This window comes from Neodiprion lecontei, chromosome 7 (assembly GCF_021901455.1).
Source record: "Neodiprion lecontei isolate iyNeoLeco1 chromosome 7, iyNeoLeco1.1, whole genome shotgun sequence".
Taxonomy (NCBI): Eukaryota; Metazoa; Arthropoda; class Insecta; order Hymenoptera; family Diprionidae; genus Neodiprion; species Neodiprion lecontei.
Genome location: NC_060266.1, coordinates 18,390,623 through 18,413,769, shown reverse-complemented (window position 1 = coordinate 18,413,769; position 23,147 = coordinate 18,390,623). Strand labels below are relative to the sequence as shown.

The following is a 23,147-nucleotide window of genomic DNA, read 5'->3' as shown; positions in this document are numbered from 1 at the left end:
TTGAAAATTTTTTCCCCATGGTAGTGACGATAGATGTCTCTGGAACCAGAAATGCTTCCTCGGAGAAAGTTCAACGGCCCATTGCATGGGCTGGATGTTGTGTTTACTTCGTTCGAGACGTTCAAGTTACTGCGAAAGAAGTTACGTCAAGTGATGTTTCATCATTTCGAGCATTTTTCAGAAAGTGAAATTGTTTAAGGACGTAAAAAAAAGTCGATATATTACACGTCGTGCTATTTTTTCTCAATTTTTTCGAACCTCGTATCGGAAGGCACAGGGTAAGGCATGATGTTGAAATTCGTAGTCAAGAAACGATGCATGAATACAGACAATTTGAATCGGTTGAAAACTGAAGGCTGGTTCGAGTAAATATAAAGTTCATATACTGGTTACACACTCGAACAAAATTCAACTACACCTATTTCAAGGACCACCCCAATACTTACTTTGAAAAACTAAGATCGCAAAGTTATACTGTGATGCGAACAGCAGCAACACCTCGCAATGTGAAACAGAAATTGGCAAACGTTCTAACGGATCCAACCCTAGACAAAGCAAACATTGCAATCACTGGTTAATTGGCTTATCCGAATGTGGGAGTACGAAAAGAACAATTTAATTACTTTATGATTATTTTTATACCAAGGCAAATCAGCAACTTTAATTCAAATAATAAAACTTGTCAAGAAATCCGCAGGTGGTTTTAATTGGTTCAAAAATTTTGTCCAAGCCCTCATAAGCTTACGATATCTTTACTTGTACGGAAACATTAACTCTGTGAAACATTATGGAAATGGAGATAAACGTTACGAAACACTGCAATCGAAACTTTTTTCCTAAAAAATTCCCAGAGAAACAAAATTCTCTTACCAACAAACGAATTCACACATCAAATTTGATAAGCTCAAATATTGCCGTACGCAGGGAACAAGTTTCTAAAACGAAGGAGGTATTGAATTGTGCATAAAATGTAACACCAGAAAATAGTATATGAAGTTTCTAAAGTAAGGAAAATATATATCCTTCTGCGCATGCGGTTTTGTATTTCAAACGCAAAGTTTATATCGTGAGTCAACTTGCCAATTTCCTTACGAGCTTACCCGATGAATTTCTGCCACATCGAATGACACGATGAGGCAAAGGACTACGCCGTGAACCTACTTTAAAATGCAAAAAATACCATCGGATAATGCTGATAGTAATTTTCTCCATGTAGTTGAAAATCAACTTCAACCTTTATATCCCACCTAAATTTCGATACGCTTCCGTACTACTGTCAAATTCATACATTGAACTCGCGCTCTTTCACTCGTCTGAGAAAGCTATGATCGTATCCTGTAGATATTAAGACTTTCAGAGAGTCCACAAAAATTTAGTCGAGACGTCGAAGTTTTTCAAAAAAGTTCAGTGCACGAGTTTACATTCGAATTCGAAAAGTCACGACATCTCGAGTAAAATTATTTCTATTCTGACAATTTCTCATCTTGGCGACGAATTAAAGATCCAGCCAAAAACAATTTTGCTTCAGGGCTTGAAATTGTTTAACATCTCATTGGCGTGTTGGAAAGTACGTATTTGTACTAGACATTAGGATTTTAGTAGGGTTCATACATGTAATTTCATTTAAATGACGTATATATTCAATTCGTATATAGTTTAAACGGTGATTAGTTTACCTGTTCGAAAAAATCTTAAACCGAGAACACAAAACCTTATACATTACACATCAAGCAAGGGTTGTGCCAGGTGAAACATTATCAACGGTGCAACTAAATTTGTAATAGTTGGAATTTAACTTGGTCTTTACTTCGGTAAGAAGATGTTGAAAGATGTTTGTCCGGAAGACCGAGTCGTTTCGTCTCTCGCAAAGGTTGACCATCCGTTGCACCCAGATTTCACCGCGACTTAAGTGACCTTTTGAAATTTTTCTGGAACCGAAGATAAAAATAATGTGAAATCAGGAAGACAGGATGACTTCAACACATCTAACCCATCGATAGATTGCGTGCTGGTGATTGCCATTGAAAGGTAATCTTAGGTGCTCCAAAATCTTCAGGGTCAGATACATTTCGGCCAACAATTGCAATCAGAATCATTCAACAAACCGCCGAGCTCCTGCACTCCTCAGAATTTTTCATCCTCTCACTCACCGATCATTGTCTTGAGTTCTAATGCGCATATTACAAATTCGCAAAAGGTAATCTTTCCCGGGTTTTCTTGGTTACGATGTACAAGTTCGATCAAGACTCGTTTATTCACTTTGTATCCGGCGCTATTCAAAGCCCCTTTTAACTCCGAAGTTCTAAGGTAGCCTAAGCCATCTGCGTAGTACGCGTTGAACACATCCTGCAAACAATCGCAATAGTTACAGCCCCGTTACGAAAAAACTGCAAAGTACTACGTGAGGTACTGCGATGATCCGGAAGACACAAATTCTTACCTTCCACTTTTTGATGTTCATCCGTAACGCTTTATACTCTCCAAATCCAAATTTTCCCGTATAAAGTTCAACCATCAAAATCACCATATTGCGACACGTATTCTCGTTGAAAACTGTAAATTTTACTTATCTAGTAACAAGCTTCACTCATATAGTTCGGAAACTTGAACTGGGTAAATTCAAACTATAATTCCAACCTTCCCTCGGATCCTTCCGCAACATTTTCTGCAGCTGTTTCCAGTTTATTTCCAATTCACCTTGTGAGACTTTTTTAAAGTCAGCAAACAATAATTGCTCATCCTTGTCGGACAATCCATGGTCACGTACCTGAAAAATTATTCACCGCCGTCATTTACCAACTGAATTTTAATTCAGGAATATGTGAAGTACGCACGTGAATTACGTTAAGTCCTGTGAAAGTTACACAGTCAAACAATTCAATTGCAGCCGGATGAGAGATCACAAAACGTGATAATCGAAATGAAATCAATGCGAATAACAAGAACCACTTTCAAATTCCTCACTGTTCGAAACAATCTCTAGCTCGCGGCTATTCTGAAGGATACTTGACGAATCTTGTACCTACCATTGTCCCTTCCTGACCATAGCCGATTTCTTCATCGTACTCTCTGAAAAAATAAACATATTTGTTTTATTTGAAAGAGACGAAATTTATACTCACACCACTGTCATATTTTTAAGAAGATATGTATGAGGTTTTGTAGACCAAAGCAACCAATGCTGAACCCCGGATATTTGGCATACATTTTGTATATTTTCAGATCGTAGTTTTCACTATAGAATCCGTTTGAATTTCTTCATGAGTTTTCATTCATACAGATTCGATGAACGATCCTGCAGCTAATTTTCAAATTTATTATTTTGAAAAAATTCTGGCAATTCCGTGATTGCAAACAAAATTTATCGATTTCCGACCTTCTTTCTGAGTATCTGATCGTGAAAAGAATCAACAATGATTCAACGAGTTAACGAAACAATTAATCTGAACACATGTTGAAGTGATCAACATGAAAACTGCGACCAAAAAAGTTCCGTCTGAGCCACGGTCCAGAGAGGTTGTCTCCGTAGCGCTGCGCAGGTAAACACGATAACGCCGCCGAAAGAGCAAATTCTGTGGCTAGAGAAGACAACACGGACGAGAAAACGAAGAAAATCATTGAAAAAATCAGAGATATAGTACCAAAACAAACACGACCGTAGAAAACTTCAAGATAACAACCGACGGCTAATCATTAGCGCATGAGGCACTCAAGGATATAGTGCAGACTTGGAAAGAAAAGCATGGTGACCTCGAGTAAAGATGCGGTAAACAAGAAGTTGTAATAACGGAATTGCATGCTCCTGAAAGAGAGGAGGAAAAAAATATTGCGATGCTTAGGCTTAAAAAATTGGCTTGCCTCATGTTCCAATAGAGTGTGAATTTTTCAACGGAAAAAAAGAGATGAGTCTGGCCTGCCTGTAGATGAGAATTCTAACCTGAAGCTATGGGAAATAATAGAAAATCTTACTGTACGAACATTATAAAAGTTTGCGTATTTGATCAAAAGGTTGCCAGAAAATTACGATCTGTACTGCAATATCTGAATATTTGTCAATTATACGTATATACGTACTTGATACGTGCAATGATCCATAGGTTGATCATGTTTTTGTATCTTTTTTATACGCGTATAATTTGTACATGTTGTACATTCGGGCGAAAGAGCATAAGAATAAGAGAATTTATGTGGAGCAGTGAAACCCTGCTTTTCAACATTCGCACGTAAGAATGAAGCAAATAAATCACAACTGTGTATATACGACAAAAAATGACGCTAAATAAAATTCTTGCAAGATAATTACCGCAGGCGTTTAGAGAATGTCAAAACAGTGCGTATTCAAGTTATTAAGCTTTAAAATTCACATTGTGGATATTTTTACAGAGAAGCAACATCTTCAAACGAACTTTGTAATATTCGTGTGTGACAAGTTTAGTTGATATACGTATGTGGTGTACGTTTCTCGACCTTCTTGTTACAATAGTGTAACTTTTTCGGTTAGTTGATCCACCGTTAGATGGGCTAGCGAGAAAAGTTACGTTGGGCATACATTGGCTCAGGTTCGGCAGAAAATGAGACACAAATTTTGAATAACATTCTGATCAACAAAGATACATGCAGTTAGTCGAGCAGTCGTGGATGTGCATGACACTTCAGAAGTTGAGAACATAGAATTTGTAATCGTCACTTCGTGGTGGAATGCGAGACGAACATATAATGAAGACACATTCATCGCTCACTTGTATGATTTGAATACGCCGATCTGTATAAAAAGATCTGATTTGGGGATTAAATTTGATTATCTACAGTTAAGAAATCACTTGCTGCAGGTGATTCAAAATCATAGAACATCGGTGAGGCTGATTTAAACCAGATTTCCGAAACATAAAATTAATCAGCTCACCGTTCGGAAAATGTTAAAATCGTGGCCTTATAACTCGATTTACGAAGAGAATGAACGGATAGTGATACAGTGCGCAGCCTAGCATATTCCTTCACCAAAAAAGTGGGACAGTCTCAAACAATTGAGTAAAACGATCAACTGTGAAACTCATCGATATTGAATCGAGATCGGATGTCAATGATTTCTGTTACGTGGTACATTGGATTGAATAGGCATGAATAATTTTTCCAGTATCAAAAGAGACCATAATAATTCGAACATTCACTTAACTCTCAAGGCTGTATCCTCGCTACCCATATTCTAGGAGAATACACTGTATTAATGACTTACGCCATACTAGCTGGTACATCACAGAATACCCTGAGCAAGAATTCTCCTTCGTCATGAGGCTTGGTGGTATAAGGAACGATGCAGTATGATCCAGGTGACAATTCGACGCGACTAGTGAATTCTCGTGGAAGTTGAGTTGTCCAGGACGAGTCTTCACCAACGCGCGAATTGAAAGCGAAATAGTCTGTTGTCAATGGTTTCGGTATATCACCATTTCCGTCCAACTGTAGAGAAATATCAAGAAAGAGCTACAATTCTGCGAAAGATTTTCGTTCAAGCGTTTGCATGATTTTTTATACTTCAAGACGTACCGGGTAAATGGCAAAGTTGAGAGGAGGACTTTCTTCATTCTTAGCCCTTCGATGTTTTTGCATCAAGGCCACTATCACCGTACACTGGTCACTGTTTTCGTCTGGAGAATCGACAGTTATAGAATACTGAGGATTCTGGTGAAACATTCCTACGCAGATAACAAAATTGTTATGAACAAATCCTACAATTCATGGCAAAATCATTAACAATCAAGAGACGAATACGAACCCAAGGATGTTCCGTCTCCGCCAGCAGTCACTCCACGCACCCATTTGCCTTCAAACGCATACGTTTGCCATTTCTTCTTGTTATTCGTATCCGTCGAAGAAACAGGGTTCAGATAGCAGACTTCAATGTCCCTAAAAAAACCTTGGAAATCTTCGAACGACATCCAGAACTCACCGTCATCGTCGATCTTCAAACCCAGAGTTTTTTTCTTGGACTCAGGAATGCACTTCCATTCTGATGAACTGTTGCGAAATAAATGCCGTTTGCTACAGTTTATTCGAGACATAACGGATTGCTCCACAATCTCAATGCCCTGAAGAATTTTCAATTACTGCATACTTAATTGTCTATTTTATTGGAATTCTTATACAAAATATCCTCACTTGTCGCTCCACGCGCCAGTCCATTCTTGTTCGTTACCCCACGGGTTTCTCAGTCTCAACAGCCGGAAATTATCGAATTCACAGACTTTTGTGATACTGTACGCGTGGCGACGAAATATTCCAAAGCTTCTACATGTCTCTTGCTGCAAAAGTTCGCGACGAATGTAATGGGATATGAATGATGTAATATTATAGTCTAAGGCAAACGGATCTTCATCACCAATTGAAAGGTGTAAATGTTCGATGATAATCAATGTCACGATTAGAATATTTCAACGTTAAAAGATTCGTTGAACTCGGTAATCAACTAATCACTCACCATGGCGCAGCTCATGAACGCGTTCTGTCGCTGATCTTTTAGTAAAATGTTGAACAAGTCCAACGATTCTTCTGCCTTATACATGCGGATTATGCCTCCAGTGAAATCTTGCATAGCTTCGGAAGCACGACCCCCTGAAATAACATTCCAGGAACCGTAGAGTTTGGCGTAAGCCTTGACGAGTAGAGGACTCCAGAACTCGTTTGCCGTAGACGAATGTGCAGACACCAATTCTCCATCTTTCGTAGGTAGAAAATCGTCTATCACGACGTCGATCCACCTTCCGTACTGCCAAAATCTAGAGCATAATGATGAAATTGACGCCGAATGTCGATTAATTCCCAAGTCGATACTCGGATTAATCGGAGAGGATCCCGTGAAATTAACCCGCGAGACGTCAAGGAATTAATTCAACACTCTAAGAACGTGTATACTTCAAGAATAAATTCGTATTGAATATTCGAGGTGCCGAAAGATTTGATTTGGCATCAAAGATATTGGTTTAAAAATATCGCGTATCCAAAATCAACGGGACGCATGAGAATGTGGAATGTGAAAAATCTTGAGGAAAAGCATGGTTTATTTTATTTATATGCTTTTGCATGTTTGGGCTATTGTAAGCAGAAGGTTTGGCGATTGATAAGTTATCGAAAGTCGAATATATTAGTTAAATTGCGCGTTATATAGTTAATCGATAACTGCAATGTATGACAGCAACATCTGAGAGTTCACAGCTCATATCCGTTCAAAATCTACGCTTTCCGTACCTCGAAAGGCAATTACCACGGTCAATTGACACTTTTTCAACCAAAGGAATTAATATAGTTTCAAATGAGGTATTAGAATTGAATCGCGCCGCTTACTGTAAAAGAACATACCTGAAGTGGAATATTCCAGCGTATTTTTTGTCTTCGAAGCTTTGCTCTTTCGGTACAACTTGGTTCAATACGTCAGGATACATCGCCAAACTGGAAATGCTTGCCAAAAGCCAGCAGTCACCAAAACGCGCCTGTTTTATATCAAATCGTGAACCTCCTTCGACGTAAAACTTTGGATCATCCGATAATTCCTGGAAAAAAACATATCAAGGCTGCAGATCCGAAAATATAGTTTTCAGAGAGTTCTTATAGATTCCACTGCTTCAGAGATTTTTTGAGACACTTAAGCTTACGGTAATATAGTATCACATTCGAAGAATTATTTCTTTCCAATGAGGGCACTACCTACCTTCGGGCGTTTCCATTCGATATCTTTAATATACCTTTTCGACACTTTACTTATCCGGACCGAACGTGGTTTCGAAAATGTTGAGTCTACGAATAACTCTTTTTTACTTAAATGTTCTTGCTTTAATCGATGAAAATCTTGAATCTCTCCTCTCGATGTTAGGCCAGATCCTTCTTCTCCCAGCTGAGACAATAAACAAATTTTTGTCTAAAAGCCATATATTTTTCAGGGAAGAATGCAAAGGCGACGAGATTAACACAGCTTGACCTGTACAATATACCCATATTGAAAAAGTGTTTGAATCACGAACAACGTTGTGCTCTGCATTATTTTCAGACCAAATCGACAAAGCCGTGAGTGATCTCAAAAATGATCGACCAATTGACTGAAGTTGAAAAACTGGTCTAGTTCAAGAAACTCACAACAATTTCTTATGATCGCATGTCTGAGATAAATGTCAAATCGTACGGCTACGAAAGTTGAACGGTGTAACAGAGTATTTGTTCCGAAATTAGAAAATCATCAGCCCTCATTTAGTCGTACTCAATGAATTCTATACCGTCACCAGATCCCCAGACTTTCGGAAACACCGTAAATCCCGACGTGTAAAAGCGATAAATTATATTACGAGTGCCTCGATAAATGGAACGTCCATTAAACTTACCTTGAAAACTTTTTTCTCAGGGTAGTGACGATAGATGTCTCCGGAATTGAAAATGCCTGGACATAAGGATTTCAACGGCGCATTTCGTCGGTTGGATGTTGAGTTCACTTCGTGCGAGTCGATTAAGTTACTGCGAATGAAGTTACGTCAAGTGGTGTTCTATAACTTCGAGCATTATTTAAAAAGGGAAGATGCTTGTGAACATAAAAAAAATTCGATATCTTACGCGTCATCCAATTTTTCGTCAACTTTTTCGAGGCTCGTATCGAAAGTCACAGGGTTAGGCATGATGTTGAAATTCGTAGTCAAAATCCTGAAAATTTTCAACCTCAAATGCAAATAGTCAGCAGTATCTTTGTTTGCGAGAAACGATGCATGAATACAGATAATCTCAATCGGTTGAAAGCTGAAAGCTTTTTTGAAGAAGTATGAAACGCATGTACTCGTTCAACAATCGAACAAAATTGAACTACTCCGATTTCAAAGGCTACCCCAATACTTACGTGAAAAAAGTAAGAAAGCAAAGTTATACTGTGATTCAAACAGCAGCAGCACCTCCCAATGTCAATCAGAAATTGTCGACCCTTTCAACGGATACGAGAGTATATATATATATACACAGTGCCAGCTCGTTATATCACCGTTGGTGCATTTCCTCTCGAAGTACATCCCCTACCAGCCACTCGTGCGCAACAAGCATTTGCAATAACGGGAATATCTTATGCGCAGTGGGAGGACCTACGGCGAAGTAGGAAAACTATTTTTGTCGCGGTTCTCTTCCTTTATACCCCCCGGAAACCGCGATATAACGAGGTGGTATTGTAATTTGATTATTTTGCCTATATTTTGATACCAAGGGCCAATTAACATTGCAAATCTGGATTAAAAATCTTGTTATGAAATCGGCCTGTGATTCCAATTAGTCCTAAATACTTTTCCAGCCTCTGATAAGCTTACGATATCCTTACTTGTATGGAAAGATTAACTCTGCGGAACAATATGGAAATGGAGATAAATTTTACGAACTTTCGCAATCGAATAAAATTACCAGAAAAACAAAGTTTTCATATTACATAACGAATTTACGCACAACATTTGATAAGCTCAAGTTATATCGGCAAGAAGGGTGCAAGTTCTGAAAATAAGAGGAGATATAGTGAGGTGCGCACAAAGTGTACACAAAAGATTTGACGCGTCTGTTAAATGAACCGACTTTCAAGTCGTAGCAATCTAACGATGAGTGAGTGTAACAGCGGTAAAAGCCTTGCTGGAGCTTGGTGGGAGTGAATATTGGAAAGATTATCAGTAAATGTGAAGTTAGCTGCACGCGCCTTGAGATGAAGGATTCAAGCAACGTGTCCACACAAGTTTCTGCTCTCACTTTCTCATTTGAGAAATTGAGACATTCTGTTATCACAGCAACAAAAACAAATGTTGAACAGGAAATTGACCGGTACGAGTGGTAGCGTTCGTTATAATAATAACAAACAATGGAAATTTGTTTGAGTTTCTATCTCGAAAGTGCGCTGCGAGAGAATGGTGTTACCAGCAAAAGTGAGGGAAACTCAAAAATTCTACTAACCCTTGGTTACTTCATCTTATTATCTATTACTTGATTCTTGGTGGTCTCGAATAAGGGTCCTATACTAAGGCATTGAGTGTCAACCCACTGGATTCAAGAGACTGACTACTTGCAGTTCAGCAGTAGAAGGAGCATTCTGCTGATGTGGTATGAAAAGCGTGGTAGCGAGGTCATGATAGGAGGACCATGCGTAGTCTGAGGTAGCTGTAAGAGTGTGGGAATAGAATCTGAGATCCGGAGGACGTAAGAAAATTTTTGAAAGTTCATGTATTATGAATGGTTTGAGAAAAAAAAAATTAAAAATAACGAAGGAACCTTCTTGCACAGAATGCAAGAAGATGAGATAAGATAAGCCAAGTTGCAACCATGTCAAAAATGTCGCAGTGGGTTAGGTTGGCATAGACTGTCCCGTACACAGAGTATATTTCTTATGTCAGTCTTGCTTATTTTACTTATTTGCAAACGCTTTCTCACGCAAAATGCCGCACCCTTCGTTTCCCCCGCAAGCCGAAGCGACGCGTGCATCAGTGCATTATGTCTTGCGAATAAGCACTCCGCCAATTATACGAATTTGGTAATTACCGACATAAATATACTAGTCATTCAAAGTTACTTGTCGATGGAAAAACTTGATGTTACTGACAAATTCGTAACACTTTTGAGACAGCTCAGTCCCGGATGAAACTTGCCAGAAATGTTCCCAATTCTAAAGTCTACTATAGGCAAATTCGCTAAGGGATACGAAAAATACGAAGCTGCCAAAGATCATGGTTGGATTTGATTTCATTTCGCCAACACTTTGAACGTATGTCTCTGCTTTGAACCTCATCGCAGGCAAGAAAAATACGCACGCCGGGTGAAGAAAATGCATCAATATCCGTCCGTTGACTCGGAAGGTACAGCAGTTAAAAAAAAACATACACATTGTTTCGACCTGTTATATTCAGACCAAATGAGCTTTTATCATTGTCGCATCCAGCAGAGTCCCAGACTATCATTTCTATCTCCCAATTGTAACTTCACACTTTTTATCTCGCCCTCTACTTCTTTCAGACCTCCTCTGCACATCTTCCGCTCTGCCTACTTAATCACTCAGAACCCTGTTCTCTGAAAAAACACGTCTCTACTGTACATCCAATTGCGTCTCTCATATTCCTAAATAAAATATCTTTTAACCAACAAATAACCATCATTCAATACCTTATCCATGAGGCCTTCTCAGGTGTGGCTGCTTTGAGCGAGAGGCAACACATTCAATAATCCGTAACGGACATAACGCCAACAAGAAAAAATTAGCGATACCTGTACAGTCAGAACGGAATTTTCCGGGGTAAAAGAAAGAATAGGGATACCCTGATCTTAAATCCGCGCCAGGTAATTCACATCTATTCAAATCATTATAATGTTCCGTCCTTGCTGGGTGATTTGATATGGAACTGGCCAACTAACGTAGCTATATTTCATTCAACCTTTGTTGCGGAAAAATTCTTTACTTCTACATGCTTTTTAAAACGAAATGAGCAGATCTGTAACGTTAGAAATTGAACTTGTGGTTTGAACACAAGTATAATCCAAAGTAAAAGATCACACGCAATTTTGGTCCAATCTTTCCTCTATTTTACCTCGATTGACATCCTTCAAAATCTTCCCTTTATTGAAATTAATCACGCTATTCCAAGTTTTCGCGATTTTTAGTCAGAACTTTGTATTTTATAAACAAAACGCTTTCAGTTGGAGCTGTAATTTATAACAAGTTCCCATTATTGCTTCATTTTTCTGCTCCTATGCACAAATGTATCGTTCATTATGTACTCATTGTGTCTGTTCACTTTATTTTTGTGTGTTTACGTGCTCATAGATATCGTAATCAATTTTTGATGACATAATTTAGTACATAAAGTACGCAGTCCTTTTCTTCTGAGGTAAGCAAATTACACGAATGTATGCTGTCGCCAAATAGTTTCACAAAATAATGCACTATCGTACTCTTTACTCGATGGAAACTTTGCTCAGACGTTTCGCCACCATTTCAATCACATCTCAGAGACATTAAATTGGAAAGTAGTGTCTGATGTCTATTTTCGAAGTGAAAGATTTCGACAAAAGAGTTCAGTGCACGAGGTCACATACGAATTCGATAAGTCACGATATGTCGAGTACGGTTGATTCTTTTCTGACATTTCTTTGGGCGGGGATAAAATCTCTCGAAAGACTAAAAGTCGACCGGTGAAAGACCTGACAATTTCGAGATATGACTTTTAAAACAACGAATGATAAGCGTACCGAAATTGAGATTTTCGATAAATCAGCCGCTAAAGTAACCGTTTTCCCGAAAGTTAATTTAACCGAACTCTCTTTTGTCCGAAACAGTATTTTCAGAATACTCGGCATTCCGAATAAACGAAGCATAGAATCTGAAGACATGGAAATATGAAAGTTCCGAAATTTAAAATTGAGAGTGGCTAATGGGTGAAACAGACAAAAAACCAAAAAATTTATCAATCGGAAAATAAAGTGCAGAAGGAGCGAAATCTCGATCCCCAGAATGCAGAACGATCAGAGTCCCAAAAGACCGATCAAATAACGAATCTCGTGAGAATTTGGAATTTGTAAAATTCGTCAACTCGATGCTAGTTTTGTAAAACTTAACTCCTTGTAGGTATTGGACAATCGTCTGAGTGATCGAAGAAAAAAAGGAGGCAAGGAATAGGTAACATGTCTTTAATAAAAATTAAACGACACATCATTTTTTCTGTACGTACAATTTATTCAGGGCATTGTTGCACTAAATCGTATTCTACATTCCGGTCCGCGCACTCGTGTCACTTCGTCTTGCAGCTTTTCGGTATTTCGTTCATTCTGTTTTAGTGGGTTTCGGGATTTCGACCTTTCGAGTCTTTGGTCAGTCGTTTATAATGAATTTGGATTCGGAGATTTTCAAAAACCGCTCGATTCTGTCATTTGAAAAGTCGAGTTTTTGACTCTTTGGTATTTTCGCGATTCGATGTTTTGCTTTCCGGAATCTTGTCCTTTCTCCGAAAAAAATTTCGGTATTTCACACATTGTGGCGCTATCAATTTTTATTCTTCCTTATGACAATTTTGAATATTTACGGTGTATCGGCGTTTTTGACTGTCGGCAATTTGCCTTTCGGTATTTCGTCACGTCGATTCATTGCGCCTTCCCATTTTTGTACCCCACCCAATTTCTTATCGTAGAAACAAATTGAAGATCCGCACGAAAACAATTTTGCTTCGGAGCTCAAAATCGTTCAACGTCGCATTGGTGTGTTGGAAAGTAGGTATTTGTACTGGGCATTCAGGTTTCAGTAGGTTTCATAGATGTTATTTTATTCAAATGTAGTATACCTACATTCAATTCCTATATACTTTGAACAGTTACTAGTTTACCAGTTCAAGAAAATCTTAGACTGGGGAAATAAAATCTTATACACTACATATCGAGCAAGGGTTGTGCCAGGTGAAACATTATCAACGGTACAATTAAATTTGTGATAGTTGGAAATTAACGTGGTCTGGACTTCGGTAAAAAGTGTTGAAATATTTTTGTCCGGAAGACCGCGTCGTTTCGTCTCTCGCAAAGTTTGACCATCCGTCGCACCCAGATTTCACCGCAACTTAAGCGACGTTTTGAGATGTTTCTGAAAGCAAAAAAAAAAAATAACGTGAAATCAGGAAGACAGGATGACTTCGACACATCTATCCCATCGATAGATTGCGTGCTGGTGATTGCCGTTGAAAGGTAATCTTAGGTGCTCCAAAATCTTCCGGGTCAGATACATTTCGGCCAACAATTGCAATCAGAATCATTCAACAAACCGCCGAGCTCCTGCACTCCTCAAAATTTTTCATCCTCTCACTCACCGATCATTGTCTTGAGTTCTAATGCGCATATTACAAATTCGCAAAAGGTAATCTTTCCAGGGTTTTCTTGGTTACGATGTACAAGTTTGATCAAGACTTGTTTATTCACTCGGTATCCGGCGCTATTCAAAGCCCCTTTTAACTCAGAAGTTCTGAGGTAGCCTAAGCAATCTGCGTCGTACGCGAAGAACACATCCTGCAAACAATCGCAATAGTTACAGCCCCGTTAAGAAAAAACTGCAAAGTACTACGTGAGGTACTGCGATGATCCGGAAGACACAAATTCTTACCTTCCACTTTTTGATGTTCATCCGTAACGCGTTATACTCTCCAAACCCAAGTTTTCCCGAATCGAGTTCATCCATCAAAATCACCATATTGCGACACGTATTCTCGTTGAAAACTGTAAATTTTACTTATCTAGTAACAAGCTTCACTCATATAGTTCGGTAACTTGAACTGGGTAAATTCAAACTATAATTCCAACCTTCCCTCGGATCCTTCCGCAACATTTCCTGCAGCTGTTTCCAGTTTATTTCCAATTCACCTTGTGAGACTTTTTTAAAGACAGCAAACAATAATTGCGCATCCTCGTCGGACAATCCATGGTCACTTACCTGGAAAATTATTCACCGCCGTCATTTACCAACTGAATTTTGATTCAGGAATATGTGAAGTACGCACGTGAATTACGTCAAGTCCTGTGAAAGTTACACAGTCAAACAATTCAATTGCAGCCGGATGAGAGATCACAAAACGTGATAATCGAAATGAAATCAACGCGAATAACAAGAACCACTTTCAAATTCCTCACTGTTCGAAACAATCTCTAGCTCACGGCTATTCTGAAGGATTCTTGACGAATCTTGTACCTACCATTGTCCCTTCCTCACCAAAGCCGATTTCTTCATCGTACACACTGTAAAAAAACATATATTTGTTCGATTTGAAAAACATGAAACTGACAGTCACACCACTGCCATGTTTGGTGAAATGTGGGCTTTTGTACACCAAATCAACGAACGCCGAACCCTGAATACTCGGCATTCATTTTGTATATTCTCAGATCGTAATGTCTATTACGGAAACCCTTAAAATTTCCTCACGGGTCTTAATTTATAGAAATTCGAAGAACGATCCTTCGGCTAATTTCCAAATTTGTTATTTTGAAAAAATTCTGGCAATTCCGTGATTGCAAACAAGATTTATCGATTTCCGACTTTTTCCCTGATGAGTATCTCACAGTGAAAATAATTCAAGAATGATTCGACGAGTCAACGAAACAAATAATCTGAGCACATGTTTCAGTGGTCAAGATAAAGACCAAAACCAGAGATTTTTATTTGCATAAATCACTTGGACTGATGAAGTCGATCAGAACAGTTTAATTGTCTCAACATGCTGATGAGCATAACGGAAAAATGACGCCAAATACAATGATCACAAGAAAATTACCGCAAGCGTTGGAAAATTGTAAGAATAATGCGTGTTCCAGTTATTAAGCTTTAGAATTTACATTGTGGATATTCTTAGAGAGAAGCAACATCTTCGAACAAACTTTTAATCGTGGGTGCGCATGCCTGTGCAAAGGTCAAGCACATGAAATTTATAATCGTGACATCGTACCGGAAGGCTAAACGAAAATAGAAAATGGACACGCTGATCGCACACTCGTTCAATTCAAATATGCCAATTTGTTCAGAAATTTCTAATCGCGGATTAAATTTGACTACCTACAGTTACAAAATCCTTTGCAGCAAGTGATTCGAAATCATAAAAAATCGGTGAACCTAATTTAAACAGGATTTTGGAAACAGGAAATTAATCAGCTGACCGGAAGTTTGGAAGTTGAGTGGTTATTGTTGAAACTCATCCAAGCACATCCCGGTTAGAATATAGTATTCTCTTTTACCAAAAAAGGAGAATCATCTGGAGAGATTAAGTATATCAATGAACTGTGAAACCCGTGGTACATTCCGTGGTACAATCCATGTCACGAGGTACATTGGATTGAATAGGCATGAATAATTTTTCCAGTATCAGAAGAGACCATAATAATCCGAACATTCACTTGACTCGCAAGGCTGTATCCTCACTACCCATATTCTGGGAGAATACACTGTATTAATGACTTACGCCATACTAGCTGGTCCATCGCAAAATACCCTGAGCAAGAATTCTCCTTCGTCATGAGGCTTTGTGGTATAAGGAACGATGCAGTATGATCCAGGTGACAATTCGACGCGACTTGTGAATTCTCGTGGAAGTTGAGTTGTCCAGGACGAATCTTCACCAACGCGCGAATTGAAAGCAAAATAATCTGTTGTCAATGGTTTCGGTATATCACCATTTCCGTCCAACTGTAGAGAAATATCAAGAAAGAGCTACAATTCTGCGAAAGATTTTCGTTCAAGCGTTTGCATGATTTTTTATACTTCAAGAAGTACCGGGTAAATGGCAAAGTTGAGAGGAGGACTTTCTTCATTCTTAGCCCTTCGATGCTTTTGCATCAAGGCCACTATCACCGTACACTGGTCACTGTTTTCGTCTGGAGAATCGACAGTTATAGAATACTGAGGATTCTGGTGAAACATTCCTACGCAGGTAACAAAATTGTTATGAACAAATCCTACAATTCATGGCAAAATCATTAACAATCAAGAGACGAATACGAACCCAAGGATGTTCCGTCTCCGCCAGCAGTCACTCCACGCACCCATTTGCCTTCAAACGCATACGATTGCCATTTCTTCTTACTATTCGTATCCGTCGAAGAAAAAGGGTTCAGATAGCAGACTTCAATGTCCCTAAAAAAAGCTTGGAAATCTTCGTACGACATCCAGAACTCACCGTCATCGTCGATCTGCAAGCTCACCTCTTTTTTCTTGGACTCAGGAATGCACTTCCATTTTAGTGAACTGTTGCGAAATAAATGCCTAATTTTTTTTGCTACAGTTTATTCAACACCTAACGGATTGCTGCAAAATCTCAATGCCCTGGAGAATTTTCAATTGCTCCATACTTTATTGTCTATTTTATTGGATTTCTTATTCAAAATATTCTCACTTGTCGCTCCACGCTCCAGTCCATTCTTTTTCATAACCACACGTGTTTCTCAGTCCCAACAGCCGGAAATTATCGAATGCACAGACTTTTGTGATACTGTACGCGTGGCGACAAAATATTCCAAATCTTTTAAATGTCTCTTTCTGCAAAAGTTGACGACGAATGTAATGGGATATGAATGATGTAATATTATAGTCTAAGGCAAACGGATCTTCATCACCAATTGAAAGGTGTAAGTGTTCGATAATAATCAATGTCACGTCAGAATATTTCAACGTTAGGAGATTCGTTAAACTCGGTAATCAACTAATCTCTCACCATGACGCAGCTCATGAGCGCGTTCCTTTGGTGATCTTTCAGTAAAATGTCGAACAAGTCCAACGATTCTTCTGCCTTATACATGCGGATTATACCTCCAGTGAAATCTTGCATAGCTTCGGAAGCACGACCCCCTGAAATAACATTCCAGGAACCGTAGAGTTTGGCGTAAGCCTTGACGAGTAGAGGACTCCAGAACTCGTTTGCCGTAGACGAATGTGAAGACACCATTTTTCCGTATTGCGTAGGTAGAAAATCGTCTATCACGACGTCGATCCACCTTCCGTACTGCCAAAATCTAGAGCATAATGATACAATTGACGCCTAATGTCGATTAATTCCCAAGTCGATACTCGGATTAATCGGAGAGGATCCCGTGAAATTAACCCGCAAGACGTCAAGGAATTAATTCAACACCCTAAGAACGTGTATACTTCAAGAATAAATTCGTATTGAATATTCGAGGTGCCGAAACATTTGCTTTGGCATCAAAGAAATTGGTTCAAAAATATCGCGTATCCAAAATGAACAGGACGCATCGGAATGTAGAACGTGAAATATGTTGAGGAAAAGCATAATTCATTTTATCTGTATGCTTTTGCATGTTTGGGCTATTGTAAGCAGAAGCTTTGGCGATTGATAACTTTTTGAAAGTCTAATATATTAGTTGAATTGTGCGTTATATAGTTAATCGATAACTGCAATGTATGACATCAACATCTGAGAGTTCACTGTTCATATCTCTTGAAAATCTACGCTTTTCGTACCTCAAAAGGCAATTACCACGGTCAATTGACACTTTTTTAACCAAGGGAATCAACATGGTTTCAAATGAAGTATTAAAATTGAATCGCGCCCCTTACTGTAAAAGAACATACCTGAAGTGGAATATTCCAGCGTATTCTTTGTCTTCGAAGCTTTGCTCTTTCGGTACAACTTGGTTCAATACGTCAGGATGCATTGCCAAACTGGAAATGCTTGCCAAAAGCCAGCGGTCACCAAAAAGCACCTGTTTCATATCAAACCGTGAACCTCCTTCCACGTAAAACTTTGGATCATCCGATAATTCCTGGAAAAAAACATATCAAGGCTGCAGATACGAGAATATAGTTTTCGGAGAGTTCTTATAGATTCCACTGCATCAGAGACTTTATGAGACACTCAAGTTTTTGGTAACAAAGTGCCACGTTCGATGAATTAGTTCTTTCCAATGAAGTCGCTACCTACCTTTGGGCGTTTCCATTCGATATCTTCAATATAATCAGCTTCATGTCCATCCGTCCAGATAGAACTTGGTTTCAGGAATGTTGCGTCCTCGAATAATGTTTCACGACTTAAATGTTCTTGCTTTAATCGATGAAAATCTTGAATCTCTCCTCTCGATCTTAGGCCAGATCCTTTATCTCCCAGCTGAAAAAAATAAACAAACAAAGCAGACATATGTCCGTTAAAACTCGTGATATTTCTAAAAAAACAAAACATATTATGGCCGTATAGATAATTGCGGCAAATTTCATTGAAAATCCGAAGTTTTGTTCAAAGGCCACCTCTTTTTCAGGGAAGAATGCAAATCCGACGCGATTAACACAGCTTGGCCTGTACAATGTACCCCGTTTGAAAAATTTTTCAATCACAAACAACGTTGTGCTTACATTATTTTCAGATCAAGTCGTCAAAGCCATGAGTGATCTTAAAAATTATTGACCAATTGACTTCAGCTGAAGAAATTGATCTGGTTCAAGAAAATCACATCAGTTTCTTATTATCGCGTGTCTGTCAATGAGAAAAACGTCAATTTGATATCACAAGTACTCCACTGTGCGTACCTTGAAAATTGTTTCCGGAGGGTAGTGACGATAGATGTCTCCGGAATTGAATATGCCTCCACCTAAGAATTTCAACGGCGCATTGCGTCGGTTAGATGTTGAGTTTCCTTTATTCGAGACGTCTAAGTTACTGCAAATGAAATTACGTCAAGTGATGATTCACAGTTTCGAAGATTCCACGGAAAATGAGAACGTTTATGAACATAAAAAAAAGTCGATATCTTACGCGTCATCCAATTTTTTCTCAACTTCTTCGAGGCTCGTACCGAAAGTCACAGGGTTAGGCGTAATGTCGAAATTCCTAGTCAACATCCTGAAAAATTTCAACCTTGAATGCAAATAGTCAGCAGTACCTTTGTTCGCGAGAAACGATGCATGAACACAGATAATCTCAATCGCTTGAAAGCTGAAAGATTTTGTGAAGAAGTATGAAGCGCATGTACTCGTTCAACAATCGAACAAAATTAAACTACTCTGATTTCAAAGGCTACCCCAATACTTACGTGAAAAAAGTAAGAGAGCAAAGTTATACTGTGATTCAAACAGCAGCAGCACCTCCCAATGTCAACCAGAAATTGTCGACCGTTTCAACGGATACGAGAGTGTATATATATATACATTGTAAAGGACAGCCGTTCAAAACCGCATCAACATCAACAGTGCTGTGGCATACACAAATCATGACAACAACTGACACAGACAGCTGATCGAGACCACCATCGACATCGACCGTGACCTGCTAACATCCAAAATAATAAACAAAGACGACGGACGCTGACCAACGCATACCAGGACGACGACCCGCAACAGGGCACACAAATAGGGAAATGACGTCGACAGGACAATGCAACAACAACTCTGGGAGAGTACAAAACTGGAGGACCACGAAGAGCGGTTACCAGTTGTCCGGCAAAGCGCCGAGCTGCGTCATTATTGTAAGAAGCGTTCCTTGTCTAGAGAGCGTTATCGAATTTACCTTCACGACATTTAAAGAGGAAATTCAAGCAAAAAGCGTAGTCTGAAATTTGAAAATAATATAGAAAGTAGAGTCCACGATAGCCCGGGACGTCTAGAGGAAGGATTGAATAAAGACGCGTATTTAACGTTTGAGCTGTAGGGATATTTAGGAACAGAACCGACGAATTCTGACAGTATTATTATTTCTTTAATTTTATTTTTATCTTTTGTTCTCTACAGTTAATTTTTGTAAAACCATATCATTATCTACTGACAAAAACCATTGTACTTGAGCTTATCGCTAATGAAATTTATATTCTATTTAAACATGCACTCGTCTGTCTCGTTGTCAAATATATTTCTGGAACATAAAACTTTACCTTAAAAAGGGGAGGAGAATAAACCAACAGCCAGCCAAGGTAGTCCCTGATCTGGAAGGTTGGCGGTCTTTTGGGTCAGTAACCCACAACAGAAATAGGCAGGCGACTCTGATTACTCCGAGTTTGCGATTAGAAGGGAGTACTGGGAAACCCGTATCTCCGACTAGGTGACATACGCCTCTCTCACTTGTCTCTAGCTGGAAGCAACGGCCGAAGAACCCTTGTCTTTCCGGAGGAAGCAACGGGCGGAGGTGCTTGTTCACATATCAAGGCGGCTTTGGTGATACCTAAGTCCGCATAGTTCGACTATACAGGGTTCTTGGGTCTGATAACCTGATCCAGCTTTTCACCCTTAAGAGGGGGTTCCTTATGAATCTATTGTTACATCAGAATCTGACAAAGAACACACAATAACGGGTTTATCTCATAGGCTCTGGCCCCAAGATAAACCGTACCCGTTACAATATATGTATACAGTGCCACCTCGTTATATCGCCGTTGGTGTATTTCCCTTCGGAGCACATCCCCCCACCAGCCACTCGTGCGCATCAAGCTTTCGCAATAACGCGAATACCTTGTGCGCAGTAGTAGGACCAACGGCGAAGTAGGGGAACTATTTATATCCCGGTTCTCTTCCTTTATACACCCCGGAGACCGCGATATAACGAGGTGGTATTGTAATTTGATTATTTCGCCTATATTTCGATACCAACGGCCAAGTAACATTGCTAATCTGGATTAAAAATCTCGTGATGAAATCGACTTGTGGTTCCAATTAGTCCTAAATACTTTTCCAACCTCTGATAAGATTACGATATCCTTACTTGTATGAAAAGATTAACTCTGCGGAACAATATGGAAATGGAGATAAATTTTACGAACTTTCGCAATCGAATATTTTTTCGTATAAAATTACCAAAGAAACAAAGTTTTCATCTCCCAGTCTAGTAAAAAAGTTCTGCCCCGCGTGAACGAATGAAAAAGAAGATTTTAATAGCAACAGGTAAAAAAGATTATAATAACAATAGTATACGCATGAAGTTGGCGGTGGAGTGAGATGCCGAAAACAAAACAAAAAGCATTTAGCAAACAAGACTTCCTATGTTCATAACAAGATGTGCGCTGAGAAGACGAACGTGGAGTATTTTCAAATAAACTCATTTAATAATAAAGTTGCTGCTGCTATGAAGTTAGTGCCAAGTGATTGACAGCTGTCATCGGCTGTTTATGACAGTCTTTGACAAATATCTTTATAGTTATCTGTTTCTGACACACAGAAAATAAATATGCAAACGAGAATTATCAAGATAATTCCCGACGGGAATTGTCTTTTTCGCACGCTGGCGTATTGTGTACACGGCACTCAAGATCGACACGCTGAGGTGAAACTGAGTATCGTTTCAAATATAGTTGATAATTGGTCTACATTTGCGGGTTTTATTACAGGTAAGGAGTCAGACGGTGCCGTTAGTAGGTCACCTGGTGACTACAAATCACACATGAATAAAAATGGAATTTCCGGGGGAAAAGCAGAATTAGCCGCAGCTGCGGACATTTTTAAGATATGTTCAATCGTGTATCGCGGAGAACGAATACATCCATACCAAATCGGATCCCAAAATGAAAGACAGTTCTCGCTACTTTTCACAGGCGACGGAGACAGTGGACACTTTGATGTCTTGCAGAAACAAAATAAAATTCAGATAGTGAGTAATAAGTATCAAAAGTAACAAGTAAATGATAGTAAATCTAAATATATCACCAAACAGTCAAAAGGACAGCCAGGATTTACATTGGCAATGGAGAAAGAAGGAGTTTCAATCAGCAGACAAGTAGATGGAGACGGTGGATGGTCGTATCACAAACGAAAAAGGAAAATAAAATTGTTGGTGCGAATAACCAAATAAGCCATAGAATAATATCGAACAGATATTCGTATAACCAGGTAAGAGGACGACCAGGATCTATGTTGACCACAAGAGAAAGAGGTGTTTTGCGGAGTGAACAGCAACGCAAATATAGAGAAAAAAAATAATATAAAGGTGATTTTGTAAAATAACAGGCAGAGCGGTAGCAAAAGTAATTCAGCAATGGTGAGTGGTAGCCAAAATAATTCAGCGAAGGGTGTCGAAGAATTAGATGAATCGATTGTGATTATTGATTTGGAATATAAATCAGCATCAATGAATTGACCTGTCTAATAGACAATGTATAAGGAAATATATAGTATTACATAACGAATTTACACACAACATTTGATAAGCTCAAGTTATATCAGCAAAACGGGTGCAAGTTCTGAAAATAAGACGAGATATAGTGAGGTGCGCACAAAGTGTGCACGAGGGATTTGACTCGTCTGTAAAATGAACCGACTTTCAAGTCGCAGCAATCTAACGTTGAGTGAGTGTAAGAGCGGTAAGAGCGGTAAGATTCTCAGTACATGTGAAGTTAGCTGCACGCGCCTTGAGATGAAGGATTCAAGCAACGTGTCCACACAAGTTTCTGCTCTCACTTTCTCATTTGAGAAATTGAGACATTCTGTTATCACAGCAACAAAAACAAATGTTGAACAGGAAATTGACCGGTACGAGTGGTAGCGTTCGTTATAATAATAACAAACAATGGAAATTTGTTTGAGTTTCTATCTCGAAAGTGTGCTGCGAGAGAATGGTGTTATCAGCAAAAGTGAGGGAAACTCAAAAGTTCTACTAACCCTTGGTTACTTCATCTTATTATCTATTACTTGGTTCTTGGTGGTTTCGAATAAG

The 23,147-nt window shown here is 38.9% G+C and overlaps 2 protein-coding genes across 2 annotated transcripts; both read right to left on the bottom strand.

Annotated features, from left to right (window-relative positions):
• Positions 1–1,337: 1,337 nt before the first annotated feature.
• Positions 1,338–8,932, bottom strand: LOC107219811 (calpain-A-like). The gene is made up of 15 exons (XM_015658154.2): positions 8,870–8,932; positions 8,593–8,679; positions 8,367–8,496; positions 7,703–7,885; positions 7,354–7,544; positions 6,476–6,773; positions 6,157–6,299; positions 5,774–6,015; positions 5,545–5,693; positions 5,234–5,457; positions 3,027–3,069; positions 2,638–2,767; positions 2,441–2,553; positions 2,151–2,346; positions 1,338–1,928 (listed from the first exon to the last, which is right to left on the bottom strand). Exons 2-15 carry the CDS (start codon positions 8,652–8,654, stop codon positions 1,906–1,908), a joined length of 2,127 nt encoding a protein of 708 aa, XP_015513640.2. The 5' UTR covers positions 8,655–8,679; positions 8,870–8,932; the 3' UTR covers positions 1,338–1,905.
• A 4,376-nt stretch (positions 8,933–13,308) lies between these two features.
• Positions 13,309–20,635, bottom strand: LOC107219812 (calpain-A-like). The gene is made up of 15 exons (XM_046745295.1): positions 20,380–20,635; positions 19,269–19,355; positions 19,043–19,172; positions 18,444–18,626; positions 18,095–18,285; positions 17,217–17,514; positions 16,899–17,041; positions 16,509–16,768; positions 16,280–16,428; positions 15,969–16,192; positions 14,709–14,751; positions 14,320–14,449; positions 14,123–14,235; positions 13,833–14,028; positions 13,309–13,609 (listed from the first exon to the last, which is right to left on the bottom strand). The coding sequence occupies exons 2-15, from the start codon at positions 19,352–19,354 to the stop codon at positions 13,587–13,589; spliced, it is 2,169 nt and encodes a 722-aa protein (XP_046601251.1). The 5' UTR covers position 19,355; positions 20,380–20,635; the 3' UTR covers positions 13,309–13,586.
• Between the last annotated feature and the right edge of the window lie 2,512 nt (positions 20,636–23,147).

Bases quoted from the DNA above. Each gene is read 5' to 3' on its own strand.
- LOC107219811 (XM_015658154.2), bottom strand. From the start codon at position 8,654: ATGCCTAACCCTGTGACTTTCGATACGAGCCTCGAAAAAGTTGACGAA. The intron at 5,694-5,773 runs GTTCGTATTCGT...TTATCTGCGTAG, and splicing joins CGGAGACGGAACATCCTTGG to GAATGTTTCACCAGAATCCT. The intron at 1,929-2,150 runs GTGAGTGAGAGG...CTTCGGTTCCAG, and splicing joins AGAACTCAAGACAATGATCG to AAAAATTTCAAAAGGTCACT.
- LOC107219812 (XM_046745295.1), bottom strand. From the start codon at position 19,354: ATGTTGACTAGGAATTTCGACATTACGCCTAACCCTGTGACTTTCGGT. The intron at 19,173-19,268 runs GTAAGATATCGA...TTTCATTTGCAG, and splicing joins GAGAAAAAATTGGATGACGC to TAACTTAGACGTCTCGAATA. The intron at 18,286-18,443 runs GTAGGTAGCGAC...GTTTTTTTCCAG, and splicing joins TCGAATGGAAACGCCCAAAG to GAATTATCGGATGATCCAAA.